This window comes from Aquarana catesbeiana, linkage group LG04 (genome assembly GCF_042186555.1).
Source record: "Aquarana catesbeiana isolate 2022-GZ linkage group LG04, ASM4218655v1, whole genome shotgun sequence".
Lineage (NCBI taxonomy): Eukaryota > Metazoa > Chordata > Amphibia > Anura > Ranidae > Aquarana > Aquarana catesbeiana.
In genome coordinates, this window is record NC_133327.1 from 668,237,137 (window position 1) to 668,264,346 (window position 27,210).

The 27,210-nt window shown below is 45.1% G+C and overlaps 2 protein-coding genes across 2 annotated transcripts in view; both read left to right on the top strand.

Moving 5' to 3' along the window:
- The window catches only part of ACYP2 (acylphosphatase 2), a 191,339-nt gene extending 187,125 nt beyond the window's left edge, over window positions 1-4,214 (top strand). Inside the window, exon 4 of the mRNA XM_073628567.1 lies at window positions 3,876-4,214. Within this exon, the coding sequence (XP_073484668.1) occupies window positions 3,876-3,990 (115 nt within the window). The 3' untranslated portion in view covers window positions 3,991-4,214. The remainder of the gene's footprint in view (window positions 1-3,875) is intronic.
- Window positions 4,215-20,304: 16,090 nt separating this feature from the next.
- The window catches only part of CIMIP6 (ciliary microtubule inner protein 6), a 47,244-nt gene continuing 40,338 nt past the window's right edge, over window positions 20,305-27,210 (top strand). The window contains exon 1 of the mRNA XM_073628568.1: window positions 20,305-20,477. Within this exon, the coding sequence (XP_073484669.1) occupies window positions 20,419-20,477 (59 nt within the window). The 5' untranslated portion in view covers window positions 20,305-20,418. The remainder of the gene's footprint in view (window positions 20,478-27,210) is intronic.

Below are 27,210 nucleotides of genomic sequence, written 5' to 3' on the forward strand. Positions count from 1 at the left end.
TTCTCTAGAATTTCCAAACTCATGATGTACTCCTGGAGTAGAAAAAGTATCTAATATGTTATTATTTATGGTATTATGGTTTGAACAAACTACATGCTTTGGACAGGAGGCTTGTAATGCATAGTAAGCGCTCTGGACGGTCTGAGGAGGCCTGTAATGCACAGTGAGTACTCTGGACGGTCTGAGAAGGCCTGTAATGCACAGTGAGTACTCTGGACGGTCTGAGGAGGCCTGTAATGCACAGTGAGTACTCTGGACCGTCTGAAGAGGCCTGTAATGCACAGTGAGTACTCTGGACGGTCTGAGGAGGCCTGTAATGCACAGTGAGTACTCTGGACGGTCTGAGGAGGCCTGTAATGCACAGTGAGTACTCTGGACGGTCTGAGGAGGCCTGTAATGCACAGTGAGTACTCTGGACGGTCTGAGAAGGCCTGTAATACACAGTGAGTACTCTGGACGGTCTGAGGAGGCCTGTAATGCACAGTGAGTACTCTGGACGGTCTGAGGAGGCCTGTAATGCACAGTGAGTACTCTGGACGGTCTGAGGAGGCCTGTAATGCACAGTGAGTACTCTGGACGGTCTGAGGAGGCCTGTAATGCTGCACAGTGCTCTTGACAGTGGCCTGAGGAAGCCTCTAATGCACAATGCTCTGGACAGTCTGAGGAGGCCTGTAATGTATTGCACAGTGCTGTGGACTGAGATTAAATTACACACAGGTGGACTTTATTTACTAATTAGGTGACTTCTGAAGGCAGTTGGTTCCACTAGATTTTAGTTAGGGGTATCAGGGTAAAGGGGGCTGAATAAAAATGCACACTACATTTTTCAGATATTGATTTGTAAAAAAAAATTGAAAACCAGGCATTTACCATTTTCCTTCAACTTCACAATTACGTGCCACTTTGTGTTCGTCTATCACATAAAATCCCAATAAAATACATTTACATTTTTGTTTGTAATATGACAAAATGTGGAAAATTTCAAGGGGTATGAATACTTTTTCAAAGCACTGTATTGCTATACAAGATTTAGGTCAGGAGGCATTAAAGCCAATGGATCAGAAAGGCAGCCAGGCAACTAGCATGTTAAAAATGGTCAGCAATAATAACTTTCATGATTCCTTAGTGATAGGTTTCCTTTGTTACGTATGGCTGTGTAGAGGACGCAGAAGACATCTGGTGGGGGGGAAACATGTGGGACTAGTGGATCAATACTAAAGGGAATAAAGGCTGCCTCTTTCTTTTGGCACAAATGGTATTTTCTCAAAAATAGCAAGCAAAAAACATGCACACAAACTCATATATCTATATTCCATAATCAGAGAGGTAAAAATATATATAAATCATTACCTCCAAAGCCTACTGCTTTGAATGGGACAAAGGCCCAGTGAAAGCTATTTTTTTAAGCAATGCAACCTAATAAAGTAGTTGGGAAGCTGCAAAGAAAGGCCTCGGAACGATGGAGAACAATTGTCTCGCTCATATAATGGGTAACAAGAGACAGTAAACTGGCACTAATAGAGGCACAACCTTTTCAAATTAGAGAGACCAGGTCTATGCATACCCTTTCTGCCGGTCACTTTGTGATAATGGGCTACTTCTCTGTATTATTTACCGAAGTACAAAGCCAGCATTAATCAAGTGACCCAAGACTTTAGTATAATATATCTAATGTATCAGTTACTGGTCCAGCCAAAGACACGTTGGCTACCACCGCCATTGTGTGCTTACAGCATGACATTAGTCCTCACAGCATGATATTCAGCAAATTACGGCACTGTTGTCTGTAGCAGTCCATAATCACATGGTTCTATACAACACAGATTGTTCTGTGCATTGCAGTTCTCGCTGCAGGGTTCTCTCAGATTTCTCCAGCTTACTGGCTACTCACTATGGGGGACTTTGGTGGTATTATCCCAAAGCAGAAGTCAAACAGACACATGCTTATATTTGTAGCTAAAAACGCCCCAAGGATTCCACAGGGGTTAAGGTCTCTAATGCAGTCTCAGCTCACTACTGTCTTCTTCTCTCCTACATACTACATATCCCCTGTTCTACTCCTTCCAACTATTTATACCTCTAGTGAGGAACTAAGGAGCAGGCTGGACATGTCCCCAAATTAGGTTACACGGCAGTGGCGGCCCGTCCGTAGGGGGTGCACGGGCACTGCCCAAACACCCCCCCCCCCCCCCCCCCGTGCTAGTCACAAAAAAAAAAAAAAAATTTTAAAAAGTTCCTTTAAAAAAAAAAAAAAAAAGTCCTTTAAATGCACTGTGGGGGAGCATGACGTCTATGCAATCACGTGATTTCATGTGAGACGCTTCATTTGCAGGGATTTGTGAGTACTTGTGGCGCAAAGCACTCCGCCACAACACTCCCATCTTGCAGGCATTCCCCTTGCTGTGGGGTTTTCTTTTGGCACTGCTGTAGGACATGGGCGGTGCTTTCCCCGGGGCTCACTTCCGGTTTCTCTGTGCCAGTAAGAAGTCGGAAGTGACCCTGACCCTGTGGCTCCATGGATGGAGAAGAAAAGCAAGGTACTGAATGGGATCTGACACCCATGCCTGTCCCTTTACTGCAGCATCTGTGATCAGACTGGAGGTGGAGAGAGGGGGAGGGCGCCCTGCTTTAACTCTGCCCGATAATCAACCTCCAGCCAGAGCCATTAACTGGGCAGTCTGCTGCATATCAGAGACATGTGCCTGGCAGGAGAGGGAAGAGGAGGGGGGACCATGGGGGACTGACTCTGACCTAATGCTTCTCCCATTCACCACTAAATCCCCGGGAAAGGACAGTGATACCCTGTTTACCCGAAAATAAGACCTAGCGTGACTGTTGGTGATGGCTGCAATATAAGCTTATTTTTGGGGAAACAGGGTAGGGCTTATTTGGGGGGTAGGGCTTATATTGCAGCCATCACTGACAATCATGCTAGGTCTTATTTTTGGGGAAACAGGGTATCTATCTCTATTTTATCGGTTTGTTTTTCTATCTATCTATCTATCTATCTATCTATCTATCTATCTATCTATCTATCTATCTATCTATCTATCTATTTGCATCCCCCCCAAAAAAATGGAGCACCAGCTGCCACTGTTACACAGTGTCCTACATTTATATATAATAAAATGATAGATGTATGTGTAGCACCCTGGGGTATAGACAGGGAGCTCCTCACAAATTTACTTGCCAAGAGTAGTTATCTTGTTTGATTGAAAAGATCTATTGATTTCTCCCTAAGTTTGGCCTTGTAGCACTTTTCTCTTCTACTATTAGGTGGCTGGGTACTTGGTGGTACTAGATATGAGAAGGGCAAGCTAAGGTCAGATTATGAGTATATGGGGTACCACTTACAAAAACTAGTAGAGGATCAAGATCCTGGACTAATGCCGACAGATTCTGCAGTGAGGAGTGGAAATGCTGCCTGGCCGGTACACAAACCGAAACAGGAGGTTTCCTATGAGGAGTTTGCGTAGTCCCTGCACCTGCCCTACTCCTCAGGAACCTTTACCTGCCGCCAAGCACTGTCCCTGCCAGACAGGGAACCTGTCCCTACACTAACCACTCACAACCATTCCGGGTGCCAGAGTCCTAAATAGACTCTGCCTGGCTCAAGATGGCCACTGAGCTCATGTGGGGCACCAGCAACCAGGCAGCTGTCTCCACGCAACTGCAGGAAGTCATAGAGCCTGCAATGCCGCTTCGGTCAAGTGCTACCTACAGTGGGGAATACAGACTGCACCTACCTACATACTGACCTCTGATGTTAGCAACACTTTTTTATTGGCCATCCCTCCTAACAGTTATTATCTGTTAATAGTAATGATAGTCATAAGAACATGGTTACATTACCTCTATATACTTTTATCTTTCAGGAAGGCCTGGCTGAGTAAAGTGGGCAGTCCCAGTTCCCGGATTGATCGAACTGTATTTTCTGATGAAAAGGATATCTCTCAACTTCAGTACAAGGGATTCAGCACTAGCTACTAAAGCAATGGCGTCTGCAACTGGTGGATAACAATTAGCAAACTGTCACTGATCTATATAAAACATGATATCACATTGATAATCTCTGAATAACGAACTGAAAAATCGCACAACAATTGTTGGTTTTCTGGTTATGACCCATATTTGCATAGCAAGTATTACCCTAGATTCCAATGTCTGGCATGGTGTGATTAATCTAATTGTTCTAATAAAAGCCTAATACTGCATTGCTATGGTTAGACTGGAGTTATGTACCAAACTAGGACCAAAGTTCACAGTATGCCTGAGATAAAGTGCCAACGTTGGAGTGAAAAATGTGTGAATTGTAAATACTGGGTATAAAGTTTCTTTAGGAAAATTTGTGATGTGTTATATTAAACAGATAGTGTCAGAAAAAAATGCAGTTTTTATTGGACAGATTGCTTAATGAACCATGCAAGGTGAAGTAACAGTTCCATCTAAATGCTATTCTTCCACGCTTATACTCCTGTATGGCCACCCCCGTGGGAGTCACTAAGTAGATGCCTGGATCCTTTTCCCATTGTTTCCTCGCAGCCAAGCACACAGTTCTATTCACTTTTTCAGGCTCATTAACCAGTCTAGGGGTATGCTTTTTATGATGCTTTAAAGAGGTTGTAAACTCTAGTAAAAAAAAAAACAAAAAAAACCTGTAAGACAAAGGCATCGCATACTAGCTAATTAAGAAATACTTACCCGTATATACTCAAGTATAAGCCGGGTTTTTCAGCACATTTTTTAGGCTGAAAAACCCCCCCTCGGCTTATACTCAAGTTAGGGTCTCAAGTGAGGGTGCAGCCTCACTGTGCCCATCTGCAGCCTCACTGTGCCCATCTGCAGCCGTACCTTTGATAACTAAAACAGCGCGTCTCTCCCGCTGTGTCATGCAGTCTGTTCCACGGCTGTCCATTGTAACAAAGCCCCGCCTCCTCCTCATCCGTGATAGAGGAACACTGATACAATGCTGAGAAACTGTATCAATGTTCCTCAATCACGGAGGCGAGGCCTTGTTTCAATGGACGGCCGCGGAACAGACTGCATGACACAGCGGGAGACACCTGCTGTTTTAGTTATCAAAGGTACGGCTGCAAATGGGCACAGTGAGGCTGCAGATGGGCACAGTGAGGCTGCAGATGGGCACAGCGAGGCTGAAAATGGGCACAGTGAGGTTGCAGATGGGCACAGTGAGGCTGCAGATGGGCAATAATGATATAGATGGTCACAGTGAGGCTGCAGATGGGCACAGTGAGGCTGCAAATGGGCATTGTCTACCCAGTAGCTGCTGCATTTCCCACCATAGGCTTATAGTCGAGTCAATACGTTTTCCCAGTTTTTTGTGGTAAGATTAGGTGCCTCGGCTTATATTCGGGTCGGCCTATACTCGAGTATATACATTACCTTAGAACAAAGCTTTCCAGCAGCACCCGCACACCGCTTAGCCGCTTAGATGGCTAACATCTTCCCCGGTGTTTCTTCCGGGTTCACGGGCTCCGGTGCCTTTAGTGGCCGGAGCCACGATGATGTCACTTCAGAGCGCATGCGCCAGTGATTTCACTGGCTGCATGTACAGTAAATATCTCCTAAATGGTGCATGCTTAGGAGATATTTACACTACCTATAGGTAAGCCTTAGTATAGGCTTACCTATAGGTAAAATTCAGTAGTAGAGTTTACTTCCTCTTTAACCACTTAAGGACCGGAAGGATTTGACCCCTGAATGACCAGGCCATTTTTGCGATACGGCACTGCGTCACTTTAACGGACAATCGCCCGGTCGTGCTACGCTGTACCCAAACAAAATTGACGTCCTTTTTTCCCACAAATAGAGCTTTCTTTTGGTGCTATTTGCTCATCTCTGTGGTTTTTATCTTTTGTGCTATAAACAAAAAAGAGCAACAATTTTGAAAAAAAAAACAATATTTTTTACTTTTTGCTATAATAAATATCCCCCCCAAAAAATTGTAAAAACACATTTCTTGATCAGTTTAGGCCAATATATATTCTTTTACTTATTTTTGGTAAAAAAAAAATCGCAATAAGCTTATATTGTTTGGTTTGCGCAAAAGTTATAGTGTCTTTATTGTTTTAATTTTTTTTACTAGTAATGGCGGTGATCTGCGACTTTTAACAGGACTGCGACATTGCGGCGGACAGATCGGACACTTTTTTTGGACCATTGACATTTATACAGCGATTAGTGCTATAAAAATGCACTGATTACTGTGTAAATGTCACTGGCAGGGAATTGGGTTAACACTACGGGGCAATCAAGGGGTTAACTGTGTTCCCATCTGTGTTTTTAACTGTGGGGGGGTATACTGATTGAAGGAGGAGACAGATCGCTGTTTCTAATTACTAGGAATAGCAGATATGTCTCTCCTCCCCTGTAAGAACAGGGATTTGTGTGTTTACATACACAGATCCCCGTTCTGACTCTCGCGATCGCAGCCGCCGGCCACACGCATCGGGTCCCCTGTCATGCAGCGCGCGCCTGCTATGGTTCTTAAAGACCCCACATACAGGTACGGCGAAACGTGGGAACGAGCTGACCTGCCACCATATAATGATGGGGCTGGTCGACAAGTGGTTAATAAGAACTTGGATAGGTAATGGGGTAATACTCGGATACCACAGTAACACTTAGTAACAATTTGAGAACACTGAACTTTCTGTTGTATAATTATAAGCCAAGTCAGGGGCGTTGCTAGGGGGTGGCTATTGGGGCTATAGCCCCGAATCTGGGGACCATAGCCCCGAGTCTCTTGCCGCAGGGTCCCTGCCTAACCAGCGGGTTGCGGCTGCTGCGGCAGGTGGGCTGGATGCATGAGAGTGGCGGAGGAGAGGAAAGAAGTGAGGGGGCGGATGAGCAGAGATGACATCTCTCTCCGTCCGCTCCACATCAGTGCTCTTCACAGCCGCGCCTCTTCAATTTGGGAGCGAGGTGTGCCGAGCAGCAGAGAGATGACATAATTTCTCACTGTCCTCCACAAATCAGCGCTCTTCCGCCCCCACAGCACGGTGGAGTGGAGGTCACATGCTTCCTGTCATCGTGGAGCTCCAGACCCCCTTGCTTCAATGTCGGAGGTGCGGCGGGAGGCAGCGAGATGACATCATCTCTCACTGCCCGCCCCACATCACCGCTCTCCTGCTCTCACTAAATGGACCAGTGCTGTCAGCCTGCCACAAATGCAGTGTCAATGCACATTTGGTGGCACTGGCTGGCATGGCAAGTGACAATCCACATCAGTTGGCAAGTGACAACCCACATCTGGTGGCCGGTGAAGTGGCAAGTGACAATCTGCAAATGGTGGCAAGAGATGTGGCAAGTGACAATCTGAAAATGGTGGCAGGAGACGTGGCAAGTGACAATCCACATCTGGTGGCAGGCGACATGGCAAATGACAATCCACATCTAGTGGCAGGTGATGGTGGCAAGTAACACGTTGCATCTGGTGACAGGCTACGGTGGCAAGTGACATGCTGCATCTGGTGGCAGGAGATGTGGCAAGTAACACGCCCAGGGCTCCCACTGATTCTGCAGTGTGGTGAGTTGAACCACTTCATTATATTTTAGAATATAACAATAGAAATAATGCACCTCAATCACCCTGACACCATATCAACCATTATGCCATAATGATTGAAGCACCAACACCAGCCATTGCTCGTGAAAAATTGCTTACCACCGGTCCCCCCCCTTGCGGGCATGCAAAAAGGTTGGTGACCGCTGCTATGGGCTCTAGCCCCATATCTTTTGCAGACCTAGCAACGCCCCTGAGCCAAGTCCTTGCACAAGTAAAGGATGGACTGAGCTTTGTAGTAGCAACTTGAGGAGATTTATCTTCCTCTATGGAGAGGCCAAGCAAACTGCTTTCACTAAGAATTAAATAGACTGAGCTCTTCAGGACACCGGAGACAATGTCCTCTTTAAACCAGCTGACTTTAGCACAAGAGGGATGGTGAACAGTCTCTAGGATCTCTCTCACCAGTCTGTACTCACAAATGAAAAATTGGTTGCCTCCTTCTAATAAAGTAGACACTTTCACCCTGTGATACCAGACTAGATCCACGGACGACAGCCCCTCGGTCAACTTCAGCAACTCTAAGCAAAACAGGTCTCCAGGTAGCCCAACTGAGGCCTTGACAACCCACAGGCACATGACAGAATGACCTAGGGGGCTAACAGCCCCCCTAGGCTGCAATCACCTCCTCAGGGGAAAAGACCAGGCTTCTCTCAGTCTCAGAGTATTTATACAGACTCCCAGTCACCATCTGGGCATCTCTCCCCAGAGATTGTCCAGGGCTGTATGAATATTTTACCTGCTGAGTAGACTCTTCCTTTCAGAACATTTCTGGACCAACCAGGGGGAAGCAGGTAATCCTGCAGCCACTGAAGCACAGAACAGACCACAACAAACGCAGCCAAGCTGATTAGAGCGAGCCAGAACTAAATTTACCCTGCAACGAAATGCAACATTTTTTACCTTAATGCATTCCTTGTATTAATGCGGAGTTCCACCTAAAAGTGGAACCTCTGCTTATCTGATTCCCCCCCCTCCCCCCTCCAGTGCCACATTTGGCACCTTTCGGGGGGGAGGAGGGAGCGGGCACCTGTTTTTTACAGGTAACCTGTCCCCACTTCCGGGAGACCGGGCTGCGGAGAATTACGTCAGCAGCTTGGCCCCCCTCCTCCCTCCCCACCAGTGAGAGAGCTTGGCGCGCTTTGTACATATGCAGTAAGGGCCCAGCTGTGAAGCCAAAAGGTTGAGGTTACCTGCAATAGAGGCGGCAGCACCCGACCAGCTGATGTAAACATCAGCTGTGGTGCCGACATCACTGGACTCCAGGATAGATAAGTGTCCTAATGTTAAAAGTCAGCAGTTACAATATGTGTAGCTGCTGAGGTTTAATTTTTAAAGGGGCGGGCAGAATTCGGCTTTAAGGTAAAAATGTTTTAGATGTCAGCATCGCCCCCTCAGCCCCTTATTACTTACCTGAGCCCTCATTTTGATCCAGATGAAGCAGATCTTCTCTCCGCTCACTTCTGGGTCTCGCTGGCTTTTCTGGGGCACCAGGAGCCTTTGGCTTCCAGTGCTGTCAATCAAAGCCATTGACTAGGGAGCTGTGTTAATGGATGCAGCAGAAGGGCTCGGGTACGATCACGCACGAATGCCCCCATTGAAACTGGCTTCCCATGGGGGCACTGGAGAGAGGGGAGGGGCCAGGAGCGCCAGCGGGGGACCCGAATAGAGGAGGTTCGCGGCCGCTCTGTGCAATGCCATTGCACAGAGCAGGTAAGTATAGACATGTTTGTTATTTAAAAAAAAAAAAGTACCTTTACAATCCCTTTAATGATATGTAAAGTATCACCTATGCAAGTGTTTCTCAATTCCAGTCCTCAAGGCGCCCCAACAGGTCATGTTTTCAGGATTTCCCTTAGATGAAACGGCTGTGGTAATTACAAAGGCAGTGAAACTGATCAAATCACCTGTGCAAAATAATGGGAAGCCTGAAATCATGACCTGTTGGGGCGCCTCGAGGACTGGAGTTGAGAAACACTGACCTATGGACATCATTGGGTATTGTTGCTTGTCGCCCTTTCTCGCACACACTCAATTTTGATGTGGTATCCTTTTTCTCAACATTGTAAGCTTTATATTTAAATTCAGAGATTATATCGCGTTTGTGTGCATAGTTAGGATTTATGCTTTACTCTCGACTATCTATGTTAACTGAACACTCAGATACCCATCACTGCATTGTCACATGAGTCACGTGTTCCAGGGAGCCAATGGAGGGGCAGAGGAGTGAAGGGAAGGTATCAGCAATAATGAACCTCAACCCCTTACCAAGTTTACCAGTAACCCTGAAACCTAGATTTGCCAATACCTAGCTGGAGGAGGAAACTCCATAGCTTGTCTGCCCTCTCCTGCAACTCCTATCTCAGAGGTGCACTTTAGGCTTGAAACATTGTTGCAAATTTACAGCATTTATCCAATGCAAAGAATTCCTTTAAATCCACAGAAAGTTCATATTTCAGTTTAGATAGGCTCAACCATGTACTGGCTCCCAACTTCTTTCATCACCAAGAAATATCATATCACAATGTACGTTTCGCACATCAACAAAAGCTTGTCATAAGACTGATGGACTGCCACGATGGATCCTTCATAATGCTTAATGATCAAATAACTAGGGTATTCAAATGCAAAAAAGAGTGAGAATTTAGTTTTTTCCTTTTGTGGGGGGGGGGGGGGGGGGGGGGCATACACATAATATTACTGCAAGTATGTCCATTGTATGGCCAAGTATGGCCATTGGAGCAAATGAAAAATCTAACTAGATGTGGGTGATTCAATTTATAAACTCTCACCCAAAAATGATATATTAGTCTGTGGTAGAGATGCCCTTTATTTGGCCTAAACTGGCAATCTGTCACCTATGGCAGATGGTAGAAGTGCTGTATCTTAGACTAGCTGTGGCTCTAAGTGAACTCCTGTGGCAGCTCACCTTCTGGACCTGTTGGAGCATCTAAGGTCACAGAACATGGTCCCCAACACTTGTAACAGTAACGTTACCAGACACTTTGAAAAATATACTGTATACAGTAGGCCTGATCACAACACATAGCAATCTTCTTAAGGCCGGGTTCACATATGTGCAGCCGTAGGTTCATGCCTGGGGTTCCGGTGCGTATCTGTTCATTGGTTCAGGTATGATCCAGGTCCAAATTTTTCCCTGAATTCGCACCTGAACTGGACCCAAAGACGCACAGGACCCTTCCGCAATCTGGACCGCTGCCGCCCCAGACCTGTGTGAACCAGCTCCATTGAGAGCCGGTCATACTCATCTGTCTCTGGATACCCGCATCCAATTTGCATAAATGTGAACCCAGCCTAAAATGTTTTGCATACACAATGTACATTCTCTTACATAAGGCATATACATTATATAGGCTTAGGTGCTGTTCAATCAATAGAACCCCATCACAATGCCCTTCTTTAACACATGTGCATGTAAATTTCGGCCAAATCATTTAGCCACCCCAAAATTTAGGTTAATTGGCGAGATGTTAGCGTCTACAGCAAGCGCGACTTATTTTTATTAAGGTGTCTACGCACGTCTACACAAACATTTTCTTTCATCTGTTCCAATCCTTACCCCCAATCAGTGTACCTTATCCTGTACCATATTTCTTTGCTGCCAGAATTCTTGACCAATCAGGCAGTGCCGAGACAATGGCATTTAGAGCCCAAGCCCCCCCCCCCCCAAGATGTATGAGCATAATGTGTCAGCGCAAATCCCCTCCCCCCCAAAAAACAAAAACGAGCACCAATCTGCATGCTCACTCCTAAGCATAAATTCCCCCTCCTTCCAGTACAAATCTGCCCCCCTGCTGAAATCCCCCCACTCAGCACAAATCTTTGCCACTCCTTAACTCAAATCCTCTCTCTCCCTATATGCCCCCAGCACAACCCCCCCCCCCCAAAGAAAATCCTCCTCCTAGCACTAATCCTCTACCCCTTTAAATTTACCCTCAAAGCAAAGATCCCCCCCCCCCCCATTCCGAATCTTTCCTTCCAACACAAATTTGCCTCCCCCAATCACCTATTGCCTTCCCAGCACAAACACCCTCCAATCATTCTTACAAGGAGAAATCCCCCCCCCCCCCAAAAAAAAATTCCCCTCTATCATATTACTTTTATAGCACAAATCCCCCCTGCCGCCCCCCAAATACCCCTTCTTAACACAAATCTCCCCCCCTAATCTCCGTGTGGTGCCCCCCCACCTCACATGATACCACAGTGCCCAGGGCAGCCGCCCCTCCTGCCCACCCCTTGTCCCGGCCCTGCAATTAGGCCCTAAACCCCACTTTATGAGCTGTTGTGGTGGCACACCACAATGCCACCACAACTCAGACTTTACTCTAGAGTTAGAAACCTGCAGCATCATCAACAACTTTCTGTCTTTTCCTCCGTCAATGGAAGCCAATTAAAAATTGAGTGTTTCAACAGCAAATCTACTTCCAGAGCCATGTGACACAAGTTACCCAGCTAAGCCTCTGCAGTTATTCCTCCTTCAAAACTGCATCTTTTGAAATAGAAAGCAGTACTGCAAGATCATATGACATCGTTTTAGAGAATGAATTTATGTTACTTTTACAATTTATTTTTACGAAGGTTGTTATGAATGCATGCATGAATTATGTCTTTATTCTGGTGTCCTGATCTCCTCTCTAGCCAATTAAAATGTTCAACACAAACACACTGCCAAGATTTTTTTTTAGTTTTAGATAGCATGGGTAATATTCACATATTCACCTTTAAAAGGGTTAAAAAGGGTGAATGGTCAATGTTGATAGCACATGGCCATGGTGATACCATAAAATGACCAGCACACCAAAAGCGCTAATCTTTACTATGGTCATAGTTGTAATGACATCATAGCCCAAGTAGAATAAAGCATAAAACCCCCAACATTTTGGAGACACTGTGATCCCCTTTTCAAGGTGACAAATGTTTATATTGTTGCCATTGGGATACAAGGTAGCTTAATCCCTCTATGTGTCCTGGTGACCAATATTGCCAAGACAGAAAATTATGGAAAATCCAAAGATTTGCATTTGTCACCAAAACAGGAATAAAAAGAGAATCATTAAATAGCACCCGGTAATCCAGTGACAACTTTGAAATAGGGACATTTTTCACCTATTCCTTTTGCTTGCTGTTCCTTCTCTGGGACCGGAATTTACATGTCCCCAACAGACAGCAATAAATAAACTTACAGGGGTTTTACAATTTTCTACTCTATCTAAACTAAAGAAAGTTTGGGCTATGCAATAAACTATAAATAAATGTTGTAAATACTTCAAAATTAAAAAAATAAATCAAGTTCCCCCTTTACTTTTATTACAGCAGCCAGTTTGCAGCTCAGAGAAGTCATAGTAAAATCAAAACTCCTTGTGTACATACATAGGCATCCCCCCCCTCACACCCCCATCTCTTACACCCCTCCTTCTCACCCACCCCCATCTATCACCCCCTCTCTCTTTTACCCCCTCTCTCTCTCCTCTCTCTCTCACCCCTATCCCTCTCCTATCCCCCTCTCTCTCTCACCCCCTCTCCTATCCCCCTCTCTCTCTCACCCCCTCTCCCTCTCCTATCCCCCTCTCTCTCTCACCCCCTCCCTCTCCTATCCCCCTCTCTCTCTCACCCCCTCTCCCTCTCCTATCCCCCTCTCTCTCTCTCTTACCTCCCCCTTCTCTCTCTCCCCCACCTCCCTTTCTCTCTCTCTGACCCGGCTCTGCCATAAGATGTAAAATGTATTAAAACATTTTTAAAAATGTACACATTTCAAAATGTCTGTTTACTTTTCCTTAAAACACACATATCCACACACATGTGTGTTTGGGCTTTGGGGTGCACACCCTAATGCAATAGGTTGCGCACACCTATGTGTACATACTTGTCCAATTGCAGTGACTTTGTCACGTACCTGGTAGAGGAACCTGAAGTGATGAGGACGGCCTCTCTTACCACCTCTGGCTCAGGGCCCCTGGTAAAGTGAACAGGTGTCTCAGGTGCACAGAGTGGCATGAGTGCCTCATAGTTCTTGCCAACAGCTGGTATAGGTAGATAGGCTGAACGTCAACAGAGTCAGGCCAGGCAGCAGGCAGCAGATCAGCAGAGACTGGCTGGGCAGCAGGCAGAAGATCAGTGGAGACTGGCTGGGCAGAAGGCAGAAGATCATTGGAGACTGGCTGGGCAGCAGGCAGAAGATCAGTGAAGACTGGCTGAGCAGCAGGCAGAAGATCAGTGGAGACTAGATGGGCAGCAGGCAGAAGATCAGTGGAGACTGGCTGAGCAGCAGGCAGAAGATCAGTGGAGACTGGATGGGCAGCAGGCAGAAGATCAGTGAAGACTGGCTGAGCAGCAGGCAGAAGATCAGTAGAGACTGGATGGGCAGCAAGCAGATGACCAACTAAGAATGACTGGGGAGCAGGCAGAAGATCAGTGGACACTGGCTGGGCAGCAAGTGGATGACCAACTAAGAATGACTGGGGAGCAGGCAGAAGATCAGCGGAGACTGGCTGACAGATGATCAGCTGGAACTGGTTGTGCAACAGACAGATGATCAGTGGAGACTGTCTGGGCAGCAAGCGGATGACCAACAGAGAGAATGGCTGGGGGGCAGGCAGAAGAAGCAGTGGAGATTCGCTAGGCAGTAGGCAGAAGATCAGTGGAGACTGGCTAGGCAGTAGACAGATGATCATTGAAGACTGGCTGGCTGCAGGCCGGTGATCAACAACGTCATGCAAGCCAGAGCAGTAACTGATGATTAAATTGAGTATAATTATGTAGGCAGAAGTGTAGTCGGAATTCAGGCCAGAGTCGGTACAGGTGGATAACTGGATCAGTCAATAAAGGCCGGGTCAATAACGGATAGTCAGATACAGAGTTGCAAATAGCAGATTACTCAGGGACGCTGTAGACAAGACAGCACTGGTCAGGTGCAGCATATCAGTTTAAATAACCCACTTGGCGCCAGCATTAGTGACAGACAAATGCACACTTTCTCGCACATCATGCGCAAATGTCTGACTATGTGTCGGCTACAACCTGCACACAGGTATTCTTCCCGATGCACTATTTCATACACTGGCATGCCCATCCCAACAGACTTACAGTATCGAAGCAAGAGAGTCAACATAACAAACAAGAAAGTGGCATCTGCAGAAGAATAGTAAGAATGAAGAATTGAAGCCTCCATGTTTCTTTCAAGGCAGGTGTAATGTAAAAATATCTTATTAGCAAACCCGTATCAATAAATTGCACCAAAGCAGTGATCATATCAATGACTTGTCAGACATCCAAGAAAAAAAAGCCATTCCTTCTCACATGTACCTTGCAAAATACTGGATGATACGGCACATATAATGAATTTAGGCAATCAGCACTCCAGCTTTCAGTCTGCGGATTAGTAGTGACAAATGCTGCATTTAGCCCTATTCATCCGCTCTCTCATTCATTGTTATGAAGGCACATTAGTCACTAGTCATCAGTTTGTTTTTAAAGTGTCAGCAAACTATAGCAGTCTTCTACAGCCACACTGTGATATATTGGTCGGGTTTTTTTTTCAGAGTCATCTGCAGAACCCCCATCTGAGATTTTGGAAGCAGGGCTGAGCTATGGAGAGCAGAGAAGACCACCGCTATCCCATTCTGCCGTGTTTCCTTCAGTCATGGAAACCATCTCTGCCAACTGTAATTGACTTTTTATAATTCAGAGCTAATTCTTTTCTTTGGAAATCTGAAATTAGGGGTGGAACTGCTTGCTTTGTAGACATTGCAAACAGTATATTAAAGTTTATAGAAGAAGTTTATAGAAGAAGGAAGGCATGGCTAACCCATTATGTAGAATGCTAGATGAAGTTTGATGGCTGCTATTGACAAATGCTCATTTTCCTTAGCTTAAGTTGATAAATTTGCTCCAGAAGCTGGTGTAGCAGTCACTTTTTCATATGTAGCACCCCCCTAATAGCAGTTAGGGACGCTCAATGGTCTGGTGGGCTGATATTTCTTCTCAGGGTTGGATCCTTGACCTGTTGTTTGGTGTGAAGAACTTGGCACCAGCCAATTTTAAAAGGTTGACTTATTGCTTATACAGGGCTGTCTTTCTTCATTCCTGTTGGCTAAATGGAGCACCAGGGTAGTGATAGAAAGGTAAGTATGTGCAGTTGCGGAGGAGGGCATTAAATTGAATTTGTTCATTTGCTCTCCATGGATACCATATTGCTGCTGAGTGATTACCAGCCTGGATTTTGTACAACGTCATCAAGACCCTTTCTCTGTAGCCTGGCTGTTGGGAGCACACCCCCTTATAGTCCTCTGGAAACCCTGTCATATACTTACGTAGCGGTCTCCCTGACTTCCAAGGGCCTTCCTAGAGCCAGGGAGAACTGACATTCCTCCTCAGGGTGCAGGTTACTAGGCATAGTAGGTGTGGTGCAAGGTGAAAAGATTGGGCACCAGTCACTTTGTGTAAAAATGAACAAAGAAAGAGTTTTATATCTCTTAACATGAATGTTGGAGAGAGAGGGTTTAGGGCACAGGATACCCTTAGGCAAATGCAATAGCAATTAAGGCAAACTCTGCAGACAAAAATAGAACTAGGCAGACAGCAATAAAGAACGAGGGCCTTTAAGCTGAATGCAGCAATTTGTATCTTGTAGCAACCACTGTCTCCTATGGCAACAAATTCTCTCACAGTATCCTACGGTAGATCTCCCAGTTTAACACTTAGTAACCCACGGCAGATCTTCCTGTTTTAACTCACAGTATCCCACTGTCGATCCTTAAAGAGGAGTTCCACCCAGGGGGGCCTTCAAAAAAAAAAAAAAAAGAAAAGTCAGCAGCTACAAATACTGCAGCTGCTGTCTTTTAATTGGGCACTCACCTGTCCCTGGGTCCAGCGATGCGGGGGATCGAAGCCCCGCTCGTCCCCCTCCTCCACTCGTCGGTGCCGGCATTTCAACTGTGGGCGCCGGGCTGTGGCTTCACAGCCTGGCACCCACTGCGCATGCGCAAGCGGCGCCGCACGCCGTCATTGGCCGCTCAATCACCTTGGACCTGTAATGGGTCCCAGATGATTGACAGGAGGGAGGGAGCAGAGCGGAGCCCTTCCTGTGCCTGGGGGGGAAGTGATGTCACCAGCCCAGGCAAAGGAACAGGCAGACTACGAGGGACCACCTAGCAACAGGCATTTAGAGGTAAGTGAAAAAATATCCAAATGTTTTTTTGGGGTTTTTTTTAGGATTTTTCCAGGTATTTTTGTTTTTTGGGTGGAACCCCACTTTAAGCTCAGCTCGCCATCTTTCACTAGACTTCTTGGACTCTCAGCCACCCGCTGGATTCCCAAGCTTCACCCACAGCTAACCACTGTTCTTTATCTTCAAGCTTTACTTACAGCTACCCGCCGTACTCCTTCAAGCTTTACTCACAGCTACCCGCTGGCTTCCTAGATGAGTCTCTACTGAAGCTTTCCCACCACTTCACTGTCCCCGGCTAGTGAAGTGTCTGCTCTGGTACTCCTTCAGAACTTCATCCTTTCCCAACTTGCCTCCGGTAGCAGGAGTGGTCACCCCTTTGTGGCAACTGCTTCTCCTTTACCTCCGACAACGAACAGGCTCCCTTCAAGCAGAGCTTCTAAAACATGCGGTTCCGCCCCAAGCTTCAGGCGTAACCTTGGCTGCTCCTCCTTTGCAGAAACCTGAACTGCTGGATAGGCCTTAAGTGAACCTAGTAGCCAGCATGCCTCCTGGATAGGCCTCAGGCTTCAGGCCTAGCAACCAGAAGCTTCTCAACACACACCCACCAAGGCCGCAGCCTCGGGCGGGAAGAACCCCAATCACCTGACTCCTCCCAAATAAATAGCCTATCCCAGCATACACAGCAGTCAAATAAACTCCTGCTGATTGGCTGAGACAACCTAGTTACCCATTACCTGAATTCATGATAATCCATCATTCTAATGCCAAAAGCAACAGTGCCACCTATTGACAGAAGAGAGAGACTACCCCAAACTCAGACTTAGGACAGGAATCAGTGGATCAACCTACCAATTAGCCAGGCTAGTTACCACCTAGCACAACTAGATTTATTAGCAGCCCTGTTTAGGACCAGGGTGCTACACTTACTAACAGGGTGTCACTGGAATAGAAAGCTTCTTTAACTGCTTGCCGACCAGTCGCTGTCATTATACTGCGGCAGGTTGGCACGATCCCGCGAACCGTCGTAGCTATACGTTGGTCCCTTTAAGCGGGATAGCAGGCGTGCGCCCACTGCATTGCGAGGGTGCCGATGCTCGTGACCAATGGTCACGATGACCGCCGGCCGTGAGCGATTGCGGACACGAGAGGCAGAACAGGGACGTGTGTGTGTGTAAACACAAATCCCTGTTCTGTTCTGGGTGGAGAGACAGATCGTGAGTTCCTAATAGTTCCTAATAGCTAGGAATCATGATCTGTCATTTCCTCTAGGTCAGTCCCCTCCCCCCACAGTTAGAAACACACATAGGGAACACAATTAACCCCTTGATTGCCCCCTAGTGTTAACACCTTCCCTGCCAGTGACTTTTTTACAGTAATTAATGCATTTTTATAGCACTGATCGCTGTATAAATGCCAATGGACCCAAAAATGTGTCAAAAGTGTCCGATGTGTCCGCCATAATGTCGCAGTCCTGATAAAAATAGCAGATAGCCGCCAATACTAGGAAAAATATAATAATAATAAAAATGCTATAAATCTATCACTATTTTGTAGACGCTATACCTTTTGCGCAAACCAATCAATATACGCTTATTGCGATTTTTATTACCAAAAATATGTAGAAGAATACATATCGGCCTAAACTGAAAAAAAATTAGCTTTTTTTAAAAAAATGGAGATATTTATTATAGCAAAAAGTACAAAATATTGTGTTTTTTTTTCAAAATTGTCGCTTTTTTTGTTTATAGCGCAAAAAATAAAAACCGCAGAGATGATCAAATGCAACCAAAAGAAAGCTCTATTTGTGGGGGAAAAAAGGACGTCAATTTTGTTTGGATGCAGCGCCGCACGACCGCGCAATTGTCAGTTAAAACAACGCAGTGTCAAATCGCAAAAAATGGCCTGGTAATGCAGCAGCCAAATCTTCCGGGGCTGAAGTGGTTAAAAGACACGGACATCAATGAAAAACTGTTTTTGACATTTGCACACCCACTAAAAAAGGGATTTTTTTCAGTAGCGATATGCTTTCAAGCAGATTTAGGGCTGATTCATACTGCTGCATAGCAGTAACATGCACATTTTACCATGCATTACTGCGCTGCATGGTAACACATGAAATTAGGTGTGGCAAACTATGATGCAATTCCCTTTAAATGAAGCCACAATGCAAGTTTTAGTGCAACACAACCTACAGATGTGAACATCTGTGCACTGAGGTGAGCTGTGTTACTTACCATAAATTTAAAAGGTGTGGTAAGGTGCACACTTATTACCATATAGTACTATGTGCAGCAGCTTGCAGTGGCTCCCAGTTTTCTAATAATAATGATTTTGATGGCTTTAAAGCCACCTGATCACTGTTATAGTTCGGTAATGGTATAGCCCCCCCCCGCTGGAGGCCTTCACCTGTATAGCTGTCTGCCTATAGAAGTCTCGGAGTCTGACAATTATCGTTGCATCTACCTAAGGGTGTCCTGGCCCTAACCCTCTCTCCCACAGTTCTGTTCAAGAGACAATAAATCCCTTTGCATTCAAAAAGTGTCTGGCGCCCACCATTTCATCCTGCATTACACCCACCATGCCTTGTGACCCACTCTACACTGAGGGATGTCAGCTCTCCCTAACTCTGGAGGTCACCATTAGCATACCTCCCAACTTTTTGAGATGGGAATAAGGGACACCTATTGGCAAAAGTATGCAGGCATAGGCCACACCCTCTGCCACGCCCCCTTAAAGGAGAATTATACAAAAAAAAATGATTAGTAAAACCCACAAGTGCTTTTTTAACCAGTACTATTCCTTTATATTGGCTTTTGAAACATACAAATGCAGCAATTGAGAAACTGGATGAAAGGTTTAGCACTGGGAAACATTTTTGGAGAGAGAAAGGGTGCATTTTATATACATCTATATAGATCAGACCAAAATGAGGGACAAATGAGGAGGAAAGAGGGACAGAGGGACATTGCTCCAAATTCAGGGACAGTCCCTCAAAATCAGGGACAGTTGGGAGCTATGCATTAGGCCTCAGGGGACCCGGAACTTTGCTACACATAAAACAGAAATAATACTGAGTTTGTGTGCAATAAAAATACCGTAGTTTGAATGTGTTTTCACTGAATAGATTTGATAGCACAAATATCATGCAACGTAAACAAATGCGGCTACCATTTTATTCTTTGGGGGGTGAAAAGTGAATTTTAGCAAGTGTGCAAAAAAATAAAACATTTTTAAAAAAATTACTCCAACAGCGAAAGGGTTAATGGTACTTTTCTGAGAAACCTGCCACACCTAAAACTGTCCCTAGACATCAGAAATAGCGCGTCTGCCCTCCATAGTTATGCTGTGTGCAAAGTTCAAATTCTTTTAGTAGACCAGTCAGCTACGAATAACGCCTAATAGTACAAAATACACAAACATTCCTTCTATAGAATAGAATCATTTCTTATTCTGTTTTTTTAAAGCTGCTGGGATTTGTATATCTCTGCTGGACTTTCTAATGACAGTCCCAGAGCAAGTTCTCCAGAGTCAGAGGGAAGGGCTGTGCGCATGTGCAGACAATGGTTGCCAGGCAACAGCTGTGTATCATGGAGTCAGTGTACCTCCAGGGATCTGTTTTGCTGTGATTTCCCGGGAGTGCAGCACCATGTACCAAACCATGGAGATCTATATGGCCAGGAAGAAGAAAGTGCCAGATCGCTTCTTGTAAGTGCCTGCTACAGACATGAGTGCTCCAGGCTTCCCTTACATTGATCTATTGATTTTATTTCTGGGTGGGAGGGGGACCTTTTAATGTTTCATGAAGGGCTACATTGAAAAAAGAAGGCCTAAGCCTGGCCGTACACACATGACAACTGTTAGGGCTTATTTACATATGTGCAGGGTGTTGCATAGCTCCCAACTGTCCCTGATTTCGAGGGACTGTCCCTGATTTGGAGTAATGTCCCGCTGTCCCTCATTCCTCCTCATTTGTCCCTCATTTTGGTCTGATCTATATAGATGTATATAAAATGCACTTTTTATTTATTAAAAAGTGTTTCCCAGTGCTAAACCTTTCATCCAATTTCTAAATTGCTGCATTTGTAAATTCCAAAAGCCAATATAAAGGAATAGTATTGGTAAAAAAAAAGCACTTGTAGGTTTAACCAATCTTGTTTTTTTGTACAATTCTCCTTTAAGGGGGCGTGGCAAGGGTGTGTGTCTTAAGCCTGCATTTTTGCTGATAGGTGTCCCTCATTCCCATCTCAGAAAGTTGGGAGGTATGGTGTTGATGCATATGCGTTAATGTGCGTTGTGTCCACTTAATGACCAGGCATTTTCTGGCACTTTTTGTTTACATGTGAAAATCCGTTAGAACCCCAAAAATTATATATATTTTTAAAAGCAGAGGCCCAAGAGAATAAATTGGTGGGTTTTGCAATTTTTTATGTCACACGGTATTTGCGCAGCAGTTTTTCAAATGCAGTTTTTGTTTAAAAAAAAAAAAATACACTTTTAAAAAATTTTAATGCAAAAAAAACAAAAAAAAAACAATACATAACCCAATTTCTTTGTAAAATATAAAAGATGATGTCGCGCCGAGTAAATAGATGTCAAACAAATCACGCTTTAAAATTGTGCTATAAATTTTACTATCCATGGGCGGGGCTTTAAACTCCTTAAGGGCACTTTCACACTGGGGCCGCGCTGCTCACACTGGGACCTGCTAGTTTTAGCCACACTTTACCGTCGTTTTAGCGGCGCTTTCGCCCGCTAGCGGCACGCTTTTAACCCCCGCTAGCGGCCGAAGAAAGGGTTAAAACCGTCCATGTTGTTGCACTTCCGAAGCACCACCCATGCATTCCAATGGGCAGGGGCGGTTTAGGAGCGATGTATACAGCACTCCCAAACCACCCCAAAGATGCTGCTTGCAGGACTTTTTTTCCCATCCCGCAAGCTCACCGCCCCAGGGTGAAAACACTTGGACTTTCACACCGGGGAGGCATGGCAGGCGGTTTTCAGAGGCTTTACAGGCGCTATTTCTAGCGCGAAAACCGCCTTCAGTGTGAAAGGGGTCTTACAGGTTACCACTTTAGATCTACAGATGAGGTCTGGTGCTAGAATTACTGCCCATGTTCTGACGTTTGCGGTGATACCTCACATGTGTGGGACGATCGCGGTTTGCGTGTGTTCAGGACCCACACACGCGTTTGGCTTTGCGCCTTAGCACGGGGGGCGGGGGCACTTTAATTTTATTTTTTTATTATTTATATTATTCCTTTTATTTTTACACTTTTGCTTTCTTTTTTTTTTTTTTTTTTTTGATCGCTTTTATTGCTGTTACAAGGAATGTAAACATCCCTTGTGACAGTAATAGATGGTGACAGGTACTCTTTATGGATGGATCGGGTGTCTATAGGACCCCAAATCCCTCCTTTGCACTGGAAAGCTTTCAAAACGCCAAGATCTGCGTTTTTGAATACGTTCGATTTTTTTTAAAGCTGGCGCCTTTAAGGCTCCAGTAAACCGGAAGTGATGTCATGATCCTGGCTTTGTTTGGGTCTCCAGCCAGCCGGTGGATGTGCCAGCTGGTCGCTTGGGTCTCCTAGAAGTCCCTTCCGGCTGCTTGTAATAACAACCGAGCGACTACTCAGCCGCTTTGGTTGTTATTTCAAGAGAGCCGACCGTCAGCTCTAAAAAACGATACTGGAGTGATGCCTGCAGCTCCAAGCATCAGTCCGGTACAACCACTTGAAACCAAATGACGTGGATGTATGTGATTTGGCAGCGAGTGGTTCATTTGTTTTGCATTAAAGTGTTGCTAAACCCACAACAGTAAAATCAGTGTACATATACAGTAGAACATGCTTGTTATACTCACTGTGGAACCTAAGGGGTTAATCCTCTGCAGTAAAAAGGCTGTTTAATCCTGTCTTCTCTGATCCTCCCCTTCTTTTACTGTCCCCAATCCATCTGCTGATAGTACAGAGCCTTGGGGGGGCACTCTGCACATGCTCAGTTTGGTGTGTATAGCATGTAGTGCATGTGATCAGCACAGGGCCAGTCAGCATTGTCCAGGGGTCCTGCAGCCTCATAGGAAGATCAGGGTAGAATGAAAACTTCTCCTACGAGTTTTAACAAGACACTGATAGAAGTCACAAGACTGCTATATACTGCTGATAAGAAAAGGTATTTAGCAGTTTTTATTTACTAAAATGATTGCATTTCCATGTTCTGTGTACTGTGGGAGACCAGATATAGTGAATGCAGGGTCCGGGGTTTAGTAACACTTTAAGGCCATTGGTTTATGACCCACCAAAACGTTGGACATATCGCAAAAGTTTTGCCACAACACACTATGGTGCGTTTCTGTGCATCGCAGATAATTGCAACACACGTGGGTTGCCTTAGGGTTTGTTTTTCACGTACAGTGTTATGTACCACCCCTATGAAAAGCGATCCACAGAGGTATTTAACAAGTGGCTCCCTTCTGAACACCTGTTTTAACTAGTGTAAGCCCGTAGCACTGTGCTGCAACAGAGTGGTGTAGCGCGGCGCCATTCACGTTTGGCAGCAGTTTTGTGGCATGCTGTATAATTTGTTTCCTGCGGCGCAAAGCATTAAGGCCATGGCAATTTGTACCACCTTCTCTGGCTGCCATTGCACAATTTAGGTAAAACTTTGGCTCAACCGCCTCTGCCCCTGGGCACTTGTGTAAACAAAGCCTTAGCCCTGGTTCACACTGCTGCGACTTCTCACGCGACTTGTTGTTACGTGCAGAACAGAAAGTTGCATGACAAGTCAAAACACATCTATTTCAACAGGTGCTCTCCTAATTGCCACGACTCAATTTCTGCACTACTTTTCTGCCTCTTCCTTGCGACATGAGTGCCATATAGACTGCAATGTTAAAATCACCAAAGTCGCAAGGAAGCCGTTTTTTTTTTGCCTTAACTTTGCAACTTTGGCTGCAACTTCAGAGGGTTTTTTAAGTTCAAAAACATGCGTTACACTCTGTATTGTTACAATAAGCCAAAGTCACATGAAAGTAGCATCTAGTAGAAAGCAAGTCGCAATGCAAAGTCGCACTGGAAGTTGCACGACTTTGGGGTCGCAGCAGTGTGAACTGAGCCTTAAAGTTGTTAAAGTCTTTTTTTTTTCTAAAATAACAAACATGTTATATTTACCCTCCTCTTCTCAGGTCCCCCGCCGGTGCCCCCGTGCCCCTCCATCCTGCTGGGTGCCCCCACAGCAAGCAGTTTGCTGTGGGGGCACCCAAGCAGCCGTGCTTCTCAGCTGCAGCTCTGTGCGTTCAGAGCCGCAGCTTGGTCTCCGCCCCCTCCATCGTGTGATTGGCTCACTGGCTGTGATTGACAGCAGTGGGAGCCAATGGCTCCTGTTGCTGCCAAAAGCCAATCAGGAGTTTGAGTCCCCGGAGAGGCAAGGCTCTCATGGACATTGCTGGATCGAGAGGGAGCTCAGGTAAGTATCTGGGGGTGGGGGGCTGCTGCATGCAGAAGGTTTTTTACCTTCATGCATAGAATGCATGAAGATAAATGACCTTGTGCCTTTACAACAGCTTTACAAAGGATTTGTAGTCACCAGCTACAGATACTGTAGCTGCTGACTTTTAATAAATGGACACTTAGCCTATCCAGGGATCCGGTGCCATCCTCACCTGGGCCAAGTTATTGCCAGTCTTCAGGTCCCTGGCATTGGGCATGTTTACTTTGGAAAGCTGGGTGTGACTCCTTTGCGGCTTCACTTCACTTCTCGGCACCTCATTCCAAGGAACGTGTGCACTCTTCTCCCAATGCCAAGAAAAGCGCATGCTCTACTTCCCCTATAAAGACAAGTGTGCACGCTGCTTCCCCTCCTGGCATGGCATGGTTGATGGTGGCTTTATATATTTCTTGGGGACACTGACATATGTGTACTTTTTCCTGTTTCATCCCATAGTTAGTTTGATCAAAAATGATATTTGTCATAGAATCATTGAATGGGTGACTGCAGAAAAAAGGCCAAGTGATCCATTAATTGCCCTAATTCTTATTTTTTATATATATATATATATATATATATATATATATATATATATATATATAAAATACTTTCTAAGATTTGTTATGAACTTTCCTCCCGTTAGTTTGAAGTCACGTCCCTGTGTTCTTGATCTTGGCTTCATATGAAGATACTGCCCTTCCGAATGATATTCACCACCTTTAAGTATTTAGAGGGATTGTAAACCCTCACATTTTTTCACCTTAATGCATTCTGTGTATTAAGGTGAAAAACCTTTTGTGCTGTAGCTACCCCGCAGACCCCCCCACCCTTTTTTTTCTTACCTGAACCCGATCGTTCCAGCGCCGGGGACGAACGCAACAGCATCAGCCGTGGTCTCGGGTCCTCACTGGATAGATTGATAGCAGCAGGGGCCTTTGGCTCCCGCTGCTGTCATTTAAATCCAATGACACGGGAGTCAGGGGCGGGGCCGAGTCCTGCTGTCTGTGTCAACAGACGCAGCAGCAGGACTCAGGAGCGCGCCCGCATGAGTGCCCCAATGGAAAGTGGAGGCACTCGAGAAGAGGAGGAGCCAGGAGCGCCGGGGGGGGGGGACCCCAGAAGAGGAGGATCGAGGCCGCTCTGTGCAAAACCACAGTACAGAGCAGCTAATTATTATAGCATGTTTGTTACTTATTTATTTTTTAAATCCAAACCTTTACAAGCACTTTAAAGGTTTCAATCATGTCTCTACTTCCTCCTCTTTTCTCCAGATTGTACAATTTAGGCTCCTGAGTCTTTCCTGAAATATTTTATCCCTCAGCCCTTTAACCATTTTTGTTTCTGGACTCATCCTATCTTATCAATATCTTTTTGTAAGTGAGGTCTCCAGAACTGGACACAGTATTCCATACCTCCGAACATTTTGAGATGGGAATGAGGGACACCTACTAGCAAACATATGTAGGCATAGGACACGCCCCCTGCCACACCCCCTTAAAGGAGAATTAACCAAAAACAAAAGGTTAATTAAACCCACAAGTGCTTTTTTTTACCACTACTATTCCTTTATATTGGTTTTTAAAATTTACAAATGCAGCAATTTAGAAATTAGATGAAAAGTTTAGCACTGGGAAACACTTTTTGAAAGGAAAAAAGTGCATTTTATATACAACTATATAGATCAGACCAAAATGAGGGACAAATGAGGAGGAATGAGGGACAGAGGGACAGTGCTCCAAATCAGGGACAGTCCCTCGAAATCAGGGACAGTTGGGAGCTATGGTATTCTAAGAACCACAAGAGGACATTCCAAAGTTGGCATCATGGACTGCAGGAATAGTAGTAATAGTTATTTCTACTATAATAATGACTGCTTTCAGGTGCCATTCTGCATAGTAACCACAGGGGGTATTCTCAATGAATACAGGTGTGCTCTGATTGGACAAGGTGGAGAAGTGGGATGGAGACATCATTACCTCATCCAATCAGAGAATGCTTTGCATTTATTGAGGATAATTAAAGGCAGACTCAACTCCCAACTTTTTGAGATGGGAATGAGGGACACCTATTAGTAAAAGTATTTATGCATAGGACACACCCCCTGTCACGCCCCCTTAAAAGAGAATTATACAGAAAAAAAATGATTAGTTAAGCCATAGGTGCTTTCTTTTTACCACTACTATTCCTTTATAATGGCTTTTGAAATTTACAAATGCAAAAATTAAAAAATTGGATGACAGGTTTAGCACTGGGAAACACTTTTTGATAAATAGTGCATTTTATATACCTCTATATAGATCAGACCAAAATGAGGGACAAATGAGGAGGAAAGAGGGACAGAGGGACTTTGTTCTAAATCAGGGACAGTTGGGAGCTATGCAGTCACTCAGTGTGTAACCCGGAAGGCAGTAGTCACCACTGAAGTAGCGGTAACTCCTTTAGTGATACTCCGCTTCCACAGCGCCCCCACAGGTATGGCACATACATAGTTACTTTGGCCCAAGATATATGCATGTAACTATGCAATAAAATCTATACCCGGAGTTGAGCTTTAACATTTGTAAAATTTCAACGCAAGGCAACAGAGCCCAAATTCAAATTCTATCAGGTAGATTTTACTGTTGGAGTTTCTAGGAGGTGCAGAAAGCTAAGAGCAGATTTAGCATAGCAGTGTCCACCTATTCCTAGACATCTAGTTTGCAATACCAGCAGATGACCTACAGTCAGGTTCATAAATATTGGAACATTGACACAATTCTAATCTTTTTGGCTCTGTACACCACCACAATGGATTTTAAATGAAACAAACAAGATGTGCTTTAACTGCAGACTTTCAGCTATAATTTGAGGGTATTTACATCCAAATCAGGTGAATGATGTAGTAATTACAACAGTTTGTATATGTGCCTCCCACTTTTTAAGGGACCAAAAGTAATGGGACAATTGGCTGCTCAGC